Below are 11,041 nucleotides of genomic sequence, written 5' to 3' on the forward strand. Positions count from 1 at the left end.
GCGGCGGGGCCACCCCGCGCGAGCCAATGGGAGGAAGAACCGCCGCAGAGGGGGGCGGGACGAACCCGCGCGAGCCAATAGAAGGGAAGATCACCTCAGAGTATGCGGCGGGGCGACCAGCCCGACCCGCTAAGCGGGTCAGTGGGCGGGACCCGGGATGCAACGAACCAATCGGAAGCGGCGATGACCCGGGCCGGTGCCGTGGCGGACCGGAAGTGGGGCCCCTGCGGGGCGGCGCTCTAGGCCGATCTCTGTGGCCGCGCAGGCGCAGTACGCGGCGCCTGGCCATGCCGAAGGGAGCGCGCCCGGCGGCGGCCAAGCAGGAGGAATGGCGGGGGGAGGGCGAGGGGCAGGGTGAGCCCGGACCCCCGGGACCCCCGGGGGTGGGGGGGGTGCGGGGCGAGGCGGCAGAGCTGAGGCCCGGGGGGATGGGGGGGGGGGGGGGCCCGGCTGCCTGGGTCCCCTGCAGGGGTGGTGGCGTCTGGATCCCTTGGGGGGGGGGAATAAGGTTTTGGGGGGGATGAAACCTTTTTTGGGGGGACTTAACCCTTTGAGAAGGGAAACTGACCTACTTGGTGGGGGAATTAACCCATTTGGGGGGGAAATTAACCCTTTGGGGGGCGGAATTGACCCATTTTGGGGGGAATTAACCCATTTTGGGGGGAAATTAACCCTTTGGCGGGGCGGAATTAACCCTTTTGGGGGGAATTAACCCTTTTTGGGGGCGGAATTAACCCATTTTGAGGGTAAATAACCCAATTTGGGGGCAATTAACCCATTTGGGGGGGGAATTAACCCTTTTGGGGATCAGAACTCGTCCTGTTGGGGGGGAATTAACCCTTTGAGAAGGCGAATTAGCCCATTCTGGGGGGGTACTAATGCTTTTGGGAGGAATTAACCCTTTTTAGAGAGCAATGAAGCTTCTGAGGAAGGGAAGTAACCCTTTGGGGGGTCCTCGGTGCCTCGGCGGGGTGGCAAAGCCGATGGGTGGGAGGGGGAGGGCTGGGACACCTGGGCCCCCCGGGTCCCGTAGGCCATGGGGGGGGTTGAGGGGGTGGGGGCGGCCCCGGCCGCCTGGGTCCCTCAGGGCAGCGTGGGGTGGGTGGGGCAGGGCGTGTCGGGACGCCTGCGTCCCCGGGATTGACATCCCCCGCCCCGCCCAGAGCAACCGGTGAAGAAGGGGAAGAAAGACCGGCGAGGGAAGAAATCGGTGAGCGCTCGACCCCTGACCCCCCTCCAACCTAACCCTGTCACCCCTGACCTCTGCCCTTTGCCCCCAGTTTTTCGAGGAGCTGGCGGAGGAGGAGAAAGCGGCTCCCGCTGAGGCCCCCACCCCCCCGGAGAAGGAGGCGCCGCCCCAACAGGTTCGTTAGGGCCGCACTAATGAGGGGGGGCGGCGGGCTTTGAGCCACAGGGGGTGGGGCTAAGAAGGGTGGGGCTGAAGGGAGGGGCTGGATGGGCGGGGCTAGAGGGGGTGGGGCTGGGGGGCACACGCTGGGGCGTAGCGGTAATGAGCAGGGTAATTAAGGAGGAGGTTAATGAGGTATCCGCGCTCTGCCAGGCTTCCCGGCGGAAGCGAGACCGGCGGAAAGATCGGCGGCGGCCGGGGCCGGAGCCTGAGCCCGAGGAGGTGGAGCTCAGCCGGCGCCTGCAGGAGCTGGCGGCCGCCGACAGCGAGGAAGAGGAGGAGGAAGGTGAGTCATGGCCGGGACGGGTCCTTCGTTGCCCCCCGCCTGGGCTGGAGCGTTCCCGCCGGGAAGAGCCGGGCTGGGGCTGCTCTAGGCCGGGGCTGAGCGGCCGCTCTCCGATCCCTCACTAAACCCCCCCCGTGTCCCCCCCACAGCACCGGCCTCCAGGAAAGGGGGGAGGAGGAGGAAGGTGAGCGCATGGCGGGGCCCTCAAAATGGGGGAGGGACCCCAAAATATGGCGGGGGTGGGGGAAGTTGAAGGGGGGGAGCCCAGAAGCGGGGAGAAACAGGAAAACAGGGAGGGGAGATGGGGGGAAAGGAGATGAAACTTGGATGGGGGGGGAGTAAAATTGGTAAAAATTTGGAGGGGGAGGGGGAAGGAAATAGTTTGGGGGTCCCCCCCCCTCGGCTGCGTCCCCCCTCCCAGGGTGGCAATGTCTTCGCGGCGCTGAGCCAGGAGCAGAGTGAGGAGGAGGAGGAGGAGAGGAAGGACGAAGGCTCGCGGGCCGGCAAAGGGAAAAGCAAAAAGGTGGGGGTACCCGGGGGGGGGTGGGGGCACCCCAAAAGCTGAGTCCTTTGTCAGGGGAGGGGCCTGGATGCCTGGGTCCCCCCTCTCTGACGCCTCTGGGCAGGAGGAAGAGGAGGGTGAGAAGAAGAAGAAGAAGAGCCAGAAGAACGAGAAGATCAAGGGCAAGCGGCAGGTGAAGGGGCGGATTCGGAACAAGGGGAGCACCCTGGGGTGGGGGTCCCCAAATCTCAGGGTCTCACCCTGCCGTTCTCCACCCCCACCCTCAGGGAAAAGCCGCCAGCGAGGAGGACGAGGCTGAAGGCTCCGATGAGGATGTGCGGCCCAAAGGCGGGAAGGTGAGGGGGGACACAAACCCGGGCGCCTGGGTGCTTTTTGGTGGGGGATGGGGGGCTGACCCCCCCCCCCACCCACCACCCCCAGAACAAGTTCGCGGCTCTGTGCGCCGACGAGGAGGAGGAAGACGAGGCCGAAGAGCCCCAGAAGGGCAGCGAGCCCGTGAGTCCCCGGCGACGATGGGGGGAGGGCAGGGCCCCCCGCACCCCTGGGGCTGACGGCGGGGGCCACGTCCTTTGGCGCAGGACGAGGAGGAGGAGGAGGAGGCCGGGAGGAAGGCCGAGCCCGACGCCCGCGTCAGCAAAAAGGAGAAGAAGAAGATGAAGAAGCAGGTGATGGGGTGGGGCCTAAATGGGTGTGGCTTGGTGTGGGGCGTGGCTTGGCGTGACGGGGCGTGTTTTAGCACAAATGGGCGTGGCTTGGCGCTGACTCCGCCCCTTTCTCCCCCTCCCCAGATGGAGTACGAGCGGCAGGTCGCCACCATGAAGGCGGCGGCGGCGGCGGGCGACAACGACTTCTCGGTGTCGCAAGCCGAGCTCTCCTCCCGGCAGGCCATGCTGGAGAATGCCTCTGACATCAAGGTGACACCCCCCCCCCCAAACCCCCTAGGCCCCCCACAACCCACCTGGGACCCCCCCCAAAATCCCTGGGACCCCCCCCCAAACCCCCTAGGCCCCCCCCAACCTACCTGGGATTCCCCCCCCTAACCTACCTGGGGACCCCCCCCCCCCCCAACCTACCTGGGATCTCCCCCAAAACCCCCTGGGACCCCCCCCCAACCCCCTAGGCCCCCCGCAACCCACCTGGGACCCCCCCCAAAATCGCTGGGACCCCCCCCCCCCCCAAACCCCCCGGGACCCCCCCCCCCAAACCCCCTAGACCCCCACAACCCACCTGGGACCCCCCCCAAAACCCCCTGGAACCCCCCAGAACCCACCTGGGTCCCCCCAAACCCCCCTGGGACCCCCCCAACTCCATGGGACCCCCGCAAACACCCTGGTACTCTCACAAACCCCCTGGGACCCCCCCCAAAACTCCCCGGGAGCCCCCAACCCCCAGGGACCCCCGCAAACCCCTGGTACCCTCACAAACTCCCTGGGCCCCCCACAAACCCCCTGGGACCCCCCCCAACCCCCAAGGACCCCTGCAAAACCCCTGGTACCCTCACAAACCCCCCGGGGACCCCCCCCAAAACCCCCCGGGAGCCCCCAACCCCCAGGGACCCTCACAAACCCCCTGGACCCCCCACAAAACCCTCCTGGACCCCCCCCAAACCCCCAGGAACCACCGCAAAACCCCTGGTACCCTCACAGACCCCCTGGGACCCCCACAAAACCCCCCTGGGACCCCCCCCCCAACCCCCCTGGGACCCCCCCCCCCCAACCCCCCTGGGACACCCCCAACCCCCCTGGGACCCCCGCAAAACCCCTGGGACCCCCACAAAACTCCCCTGGGACCCCCCCAAACCCCCTAGGACCGCTGCAAACCCCCTAGTACCCCCCCAAAATCCCCCGGGACCCCCCCCAAACCTCCTGGGACCCCCCCAAACCCCCCACATCACCCCCAACCCCTCCCCAGAGTCCATTCAGGTGGTACCTCCCCCCCATCCCACTGAGGTGGTACCTCCCCTGTGCCCCCCCCCCGTAGCACAGAGGTGGTATCTTCTATCCCCCAGTGGGCTGAACCATTGTACTGGGAAATGGGGGGGGGGCGGGCCGTACCATTGTACTGGGTGAGGGGGGAAGTGGGCTACACCATTATATTGGGGAAAAGGGGGGGACGGGGTCATTATTATACGGGGAAAAGGGGGAATTGGGTCACTGTTAAACTGGGAAAGGGGGTAACTGGGCTGTACCATTGTACTGGGAAAAGAGGGGAGCAGGGTAAGACTATTGTACTGGGGAAGGGGGGTTCGGGGTCACACCACTGTACTGGGAAAGGGGGTGAACTGGGTTCTACCATTGTACTGGATAGTGGGATCTGGGGTCTGTGGTTATACTGGGAAAGGAGAAAGTGGGCAACACCATTGTACTGGGCAAAGGGGGGGAACGGGCTCCAGTATTATAGTGGGAAAAAGGGACAGCTAGGTTGCTGTTAAACTGGGAAAAGATTATATTGTTATACTGGGAAAAGAAGGAAGCAAGGCGATGACATTGTACTGGGAAAGGGAGATTTGGGTCACGCAACTGTACTGGGAAAGGCGGGGAACTGGGTTCTGCCATTGTACTGGAAAGGGGGATCTGGGCTCTGTGGTTATACTGGGAAAGGAGAAACTGGGGGAACACATTATACTGGCAAGGGGGGGAACTGGGCTGTACTGGAAAAATGAGGGACTGGGGCACTGCGTTATACTGGGAAGGGGGTGGGATGGACCCGCGCCGTCAGACCGGGAAATGGCGGGAGGGAGCCGGATGGCGCCGTTTCCCGAGGAAGATGAGGAACCGGGCCCTGGCGCTGGACTGGGGGAAGCGGGGGGGGGGTTTGGGGGAGCCCTGGGGGGGGGTCAGGGGCCACCCCGATACTTTGGGGGGGATCCCTGACCCCCGCTTTCCTCCTGGCAGCTGGAGAAGTTCAGCATCTCGGCCCACGGGAAGGAGCTCTACGTCAACGCCGACCTCTACATCGTGGCCGGGCGCCGCTACGGCCTGGTGGGACCCAACGGGTGGGTGCCCCCCACCCTTGTGGGGAGGGGGCGAAGGGGGTGGGGGGGTCGTTACCCCCGCCAGCGGCGTTTAACCTCTCGTTTGCCGGCAGGAAGGGGAAGACGACGCTGCTGAAGCACATCGCCAACCGGGCGCTGAGCATCCCAACCCAACATCGACGTCTTGCTTTGCGAACAAGGTGCGCCCGGGGGTCTCGGGGGGCTCCCCTGGATACCTGGGTCCCCCCCCAGATACCTGGGACCCCCCCAAAACCCCCTCCAAAAAAAAAAAAAACCCACTTTCGCTGTCCCCCAGAGGTGGTGGCGGACGAAACGCCGGCGGTGCAGGCCGTGCTGCGCGCCGACACCAAACGGCTCCGGCTGCTGGAGGAGGAGAAGCGGTTGCAGGCGATGCTGGAGGAGGCGACGACACGGCCGCCGAGCGCCTGGAAAAGGTCCGGGGATCCTTGGGGATATCGGGGAACCCCCTGAGGACCCCCCCCAAACTTACACCCGCGCCCTCTTCGTAGGTGTACGAGGAGCTGCGGGTCATCGGGGCGGCCGCCGCCGAGGCCAAGGCGCGGCGTATCCTGGCCGGGTCTCGGTTTTAATCCCGAAATGCAGAACAGAGCTACGAGGAAATTTTCCGGCGGGTGGCGGATGAGGGTGTCGCTGGCCCGGTAAGTGGCGGGGAGGGGACGTTGAGGGGGTGACAAAACGCGGGTGGGGACCGCCCCGGTGACACCGGTGTCCCCTGTGTCCCCTCAGGGCGTTGTTTATGGAGCCGACGTTGCTGATGCTGGATGAACCCACCAACCACCTCGACCTCAACGCCGTCATCTGGCTCAACAAGTGGGGACGAAAAGGGACAACAAGGGACAAGGGGATGGGGGTGGGGGGGGACCCTGAGCGGGCGTGTCACTGAAGTGGGGTGTCCCCAAGGTTCATGGAGGGGGGATTTGGGGATGGGGGGCTGGAGGAAGGTGGGGGTGACCCCCAGGGTGAGGTGTCCCCAGGGTGAGGTGTCCCCAGGGTGGGGTGACCCCCAAGGTGAGGTGTCCCCAAGGTGGGGTGACCCCCCAAGGTGGGGTGACCCCAAGGTGAGGGTGTCCCCAGGGTGGGGTGACCCCCAAGGTGAGGTGTCCCCAAGGTGGGGTGACCCCAAGGTGAGGTGTCTCCAGGGTGGGGTGACCCCCGAGGTGGGGTGACCCCCAAGGTGAGGTGTCTGAGGTGGGGTGTCCCCAAGGTGGGGTGACCCCAAGGTGAGGTGTCCCCAAGGTGGGGTGACCCCCAAGGTGAGGTGTCTGAAGTGGGGTGACCCCAAGGTGAGGTGTCCCCAAGGTGGGGTGACCCCCGAGGGGGATGTTCTGCACAGTCTGGGGTGTCCCCAAGTGGGGGGGTGTCCCCAAGTTAGGGGGGGGGGTTCATCCTCCACGATCTGAGCCGTCCCCACAGCAGGAATTTGTCCCCAGAGCGCGGTGTCCCTGCCAGCTGCGTCCCCAGGATGGGATTCCCCATCTTTTGGGGGGGGTTGTCCCAAAGCCGGGGATTGTCCCCAAAGCCAGGGGTTGTCCCCCAAAGCTGGGGGTCTCCCCTCAACGTCCCCGTCCCCCCGCAGTTACCTGCAGACCTGGAAGAAGACGCTGCTGGTGGTGTCCCACGACCAAGGTTTTCTGGACGACGTCTGCACCGACATCATCCACCTCGACTCCCAGCGCCTCTTCTACTACCGGGGCAACTACAGTGCGTGGAGGGGGGGCAAATAAGGGGGGCTGGGGCAATTAGGGGGGGTCACTGCCCCCCTCGGCCCCCCCCGATGCCCCCCATTGTGCCCCCGCAGTGACGTTCAAGAAGATGTACCAGCAGAAGCAGAAGGAGCTGCTCAAGCAGTTCGAGAAGCAGGAGAAAAAACTCCGCGACCTCAAAGCCGGCGGCAAATCCACCAAGCAGGCGGTGAGCGAGGGGAGATGCCTCCGGGGGGGGCCTGGGATCCGCTCCCTTGGGATCCGCTCCCTTGGGATCCACCCCCAGCCCCGGGATCGCCGCCTGTTCCCCCGCGTTTGGGTCCCCCGCCCCCAAATCCCTGTCCTGGGGACCCCCATCCCTCCTGCGCTCCCTTCCGTCTATGTGGGCTGGCTCCCCTGCCGCCGGGATCCACTGCAGGGATCCAGAGGCATCTGGAAGCAGGATCCAGAGGGATCTGGATGTGGGATCCACCCTCCCGCCCCGGGTGCCCATGGAGTGGGGGTAGCGGGGCTGTTACCCCGCGGGATTCCCCGGCGTCGGATCCCACCACACGGCCCATCTCTCTCGAAGGGATCCGGTGACGGGCTCAGCGGATCCTGGAGCAGATCCCTTTTCCCCTCCACCTCAGGAGAAGCAGACGAAGGAAGCGCTGACGCGGAAGCAGCAGAAATGCCGGCGGCGGACGGCGGCGGGAGGAAGCGGCCGAGGCGCCCCGAGCTGCTGAAGCGACCCCGGGAATACACCGTCCGCTTCACCTTCCCCAACCCGCCCCCCCCTCAGTCCCCCCATCCTCGGCCTCCACGGTACCGGGGGGATGTTTGGGGGGGCTGGGGGACATTTTGGGGGGGTCAGTGGGGGGCTGGGGCCGCTCCCGCTCACCCCCTCCCCACCCGCAGGCGTTGACTTTGGCTACGAGGGGCAGGAGCTGCTTTTCCGTAACCTGGATTTCGGCATCGACATGGAGTCGCGGGGTGAGACCCTACGTAAACACCGGCAGCGGGACCCTACGATACCGGGGGGACCCTCCGGGAAACCCAACAATAACAAAAGTGACTGGGGGGGCCCCCCCTTTTTTCTCTCTGCCCCCCAGTTTGCATCGTGGGCCCCAACGGCGTGGGGAAGAGCACGCTGCTGCAGCTGCTCACCGGGCGGCTGACGCCGGTAGGGACACCCCCCCCCAAAAATATGGGGCTGCACCCCCAGAAATGTGGGGCTGCACCCCCAAAATGGGGTGCGTGCGGGTGTGGGGGCGTGTGGAGCGATTTGGGGGGGGCTGCTCTGCATTTTGGGGAGCTCTCAGGGCGGGGGAGCCCCTACAGTAACCCCCCCGCTGGGAGGGGGTTGGGGCGTCCCCCGGGATTTTGGGTGCGGGGGGGGGGGAGGGGTGGGGTGTTTCCCAGGGGTTGGGGGGGTGTGGAGGTTTGGGGGACCCCCCTGGGCTCGGGGGGGGGGTGAGATTTGGGGTACCCCCCCCCCCCCCAACCACGGTTTTCTTGCAGACGCGGGGGCAGATGCGCAGGAACCACCGGCTGGTGAGGGAGGGGCGGGGCCTCGGAGGGGGTGGGGTCAGAAGGGGGTGTGGCCTCGGGGAGGGGCAGGGCATTGGGGTGGGGCCTCTATGAGGGCGGGGCTTTAGGCTGGGGGCGGGGCCTCTGGGGGTGGGGCCTCAGTGAGGTGGGGCTTTAGGCTGGGGATGGGGTCTCTGGGAGGGTGGGGCCTCTATGAGGGCAGGGCTTTAGGCTGGGTGGGGCCTTCTGGGGGCGGGGCTTTAGGCTGGGGCAGGTCCTCTGTGGGGGCGGGGCCTCGGGAGAGGGCGTGGCCTCTGAAGGGGGTGTGGTCTCTGACAGGTCAGAACTTGAAAGCGGGGGCGGAGCCTCTGAAGGGGGCAGGGCCTCAAGCCACAGAGGCGGGGCAGCTTGATGGGGGGGTGCTCAGGGTGGGGGCGGAGTCTCTGGGAAGGGGTGTGGCCTGCTGGGGGGCGTGGCCTCCCACCAGGAGGTGTGGCTTAGGTGGTGGTGGGGGTGCATCAGCCCTGTACCAGGCCATTCCACAGGGTGGGGGGGGGGGATATCCCATGGGCATGGCTGCTGGGCGTGGCCACTGGGCGTGGCCTAAACCCCACCCATCCCCCCCCGCAGAAAGTGGGCTTCTTCAACCAGCAAGCGGCCGAGCAGCTGCGGCTGGAGGAGACGGCGGCCGAGTACCTGCAGCGCAGCTTCAACCTCCCCCACCAGGACGCCCGCAAGTGCCCTGGGCCGCTTCGGGCTGGAGAGCCACGCCCACACGCTGCAGATCGCCAAGCTCTCCGGTGGGGGGCGTGGCCAGCGCCGGGGGGGCGTGGCTAGCACGGGGGGGGGTAGCCGGCACCCAGGGGGTGTGGCCAGCATCGGAGGGGGCGTGGTCAGTGCCGGGGAGGGGCATAGGCAGCACCCGGGGGCGTGGCCAGTGCTGGAGGGGCGTGGCCAGCACCCAGGGGGTGTGGTCTGGGCTGGAGGGGCGTGGTCAGTGCCCGGGGAGGGGCGTAGCCGGCACCTAGGGGGTGTGGCCAGCATCTGGGGGGCGTGGCCAGTGCCGGGGAGGGGCATAGGCAGCACCCGGGGGGCGTGGCCAGCACTGGAGGGGCGTGGTCAGCATCGGGGGCGTGGCCAGCACTGGAGGGGCGGGGGTTGTGCAGTGCAGCTCAGCGGGGGAAATGGCTGCGAGGGCGGGGCCTCGCGGCTTGGGGGCGGGGTTTCTCGGCGGTGGGTGGTGCCGGGGTGGGTGGGGGCGTGGCCAGCACCCGGGAGGGCGGGGCCTGCTGCCTTTTAATAGGGAATGGAGGGGTTTTCTGCTGCAGGGAAGGGGGTGGAGTCAGCGCATGGGGGGCGGGGTTTAGGGAAGGGGGCGGGGCCTGCACCACACAGGCTTCTCATTGGGGGAGGCCAAGGGGGTGGGCCACTGTGGGGGGCGTGGCCTGGCAGCGTGGGTGGGGCCAGAGGCTGCACGGGGGGGGGGGGGCTGGGTGTTATTGGCAGGGCTGCGAGCCTATGGGGGGGCAGGGCAGGGGCGTGGCCGCGCAGGCCTAGCCCCGCCCCTCGCCGCAGGCGGGCAGAAGGCCCGGGTGGTGTTTGCGGAGCTGGCGTGCCGCGAGCCCGACGTCCTCATCCTGGTGACGCGGGCGGGGCCGGGGGCGGGACCGGGACCCCCGCACCCCTGCGTCCCCCGCTGCGCGGGGGGGAGGGCCGGGGGCGCCGGGGTCCCTCATGCGCCCCTCCCCCCGCCAGGACGAGCCCACCAACAACCTGGACATCGAATCCATCGACGCCTTGGCCGACGCCATCAACGAGTACCGGGGAGGTGAGGAGGCGGGAAAAAGCTTTGGCGGGGGGGTGGGGCGGGGGGGCGTGATGTCATCGCCACCTCACCGTGACATCACGGCAGCCGTCATTGTGGTGAGCCACGACGCCCGGCTGATCACGGAGACGGGCTGCCAGCTGTGGGTGGTGGAGGAGCGGGGCCTGAGCCAGATCGACGGCGACTTCGACGACTACAAGCGGGAGGTGCTGGAGGCGCTGGGGGAGGTCGTCATCAACCGCCCCCGCGAGTGAGGGGGCGGCGGGGGGACACCGGCTGCGCCCCCTCCCCCCCCCCCCCCCGGTAATAAAAGAGGAATGGTGCACCCATGGCTGCGCAGCGCCTTCATTGCGGGCCGTCGGCAGTAGGGGCCAGGGTGAACGCTGCCAGTAGGTTCCAGTGTGAACTCTACCAGTAGGTTGCACTGCAAACACCATCAGTAGGTTCCAGGATGAACACCACCAGTGAGTTCCAGTGTGAACACCACCAGTAGGTTCCAGGGTGAACACTACAGTGGGTTCCAGGGTGAACCCCACCAGTAGGTTCCAGAGTGAACCCTGCCAGTGGGTTTCCAGGGTGAACCCCGCCAGTAGGTTCCAGAGTGAACCCCGCCAGTGGGTTCCAGTGTGAATGCCATCAGTGGGTTCCAGGGTGAACACTACCAGTAGGTTGCACTGCAACCCACCATCAGTAGGTTCCAGGGTGAACCCCACCAGTAGGTTCCAGCGCGAACGCCAGCAGTAGGTTCCAGAGTGAACCCCACCAGTAGGT

At 66.8% G+C, this 11,041-nt stretch overlaps 1 protein-coding gene across 1 annotated transcript; it reads left to right on the forward strand.

Annotated features, from left to right (window-relative positions):
* Nucleotides 1–287: 287 nt before the first annotated feature.
* ABCF1 (ATP binding cassette subfamily F member 1) lies at nt 288–10,524 on the forward strand. Its single transcript, XM_075725356.1, is given in 32 exon segments — nt 288–354; nt 1,164–1,210; nt 1,281–1,364; nt 1,562–1,694; nt 1,844–1,878; nt 2,116–2,217; nt 2,321–2,389; nt 2,484–2,552; nt 2,638–2,712; nt 2,796–2,882; nt 3,006–3,131; nt 5,112–5,212; nt 5,305–5,359; nt 5,361–5,391; nt 5,508–5,606; nt 5,609–5,646; nt 5,722–5,787; nt 5,789–5,871; nt 5,960–6,043; nt 6,810–6,934; nt 7,032–7,144; nt 7,566–7,628; nt 7,631–7,705; nt 7,707–7,740; nt 7,834–7,908; nt 8,028–8,098; nt 8,437–8,469; nt 9,076–9,186; nt 9,188–9,245; nt 10,021–10,085; nt 10,201–10,273; nt 10,358–10,524. Coding segments are annotated over 32 exon segments (2,514 nt in total).
* The last annotated feature ends 517 nt before the right edge of the window (nt 10,525–11,041 follow it).

Source organism: Pelecanus crispus, chromosome 29 (assembly GCF_030463565.1).
Source record: "Pelecanus crispus isolate bPelCri1 chromosome 29, bPelCri1.pri, whole genome shotgun sequence".
NCBI lineage: Eukaryota > Metazoa > Chordata > Aves > Pelecaniformes > Pelecanidae > Pelecanus > Pelecanus crispus.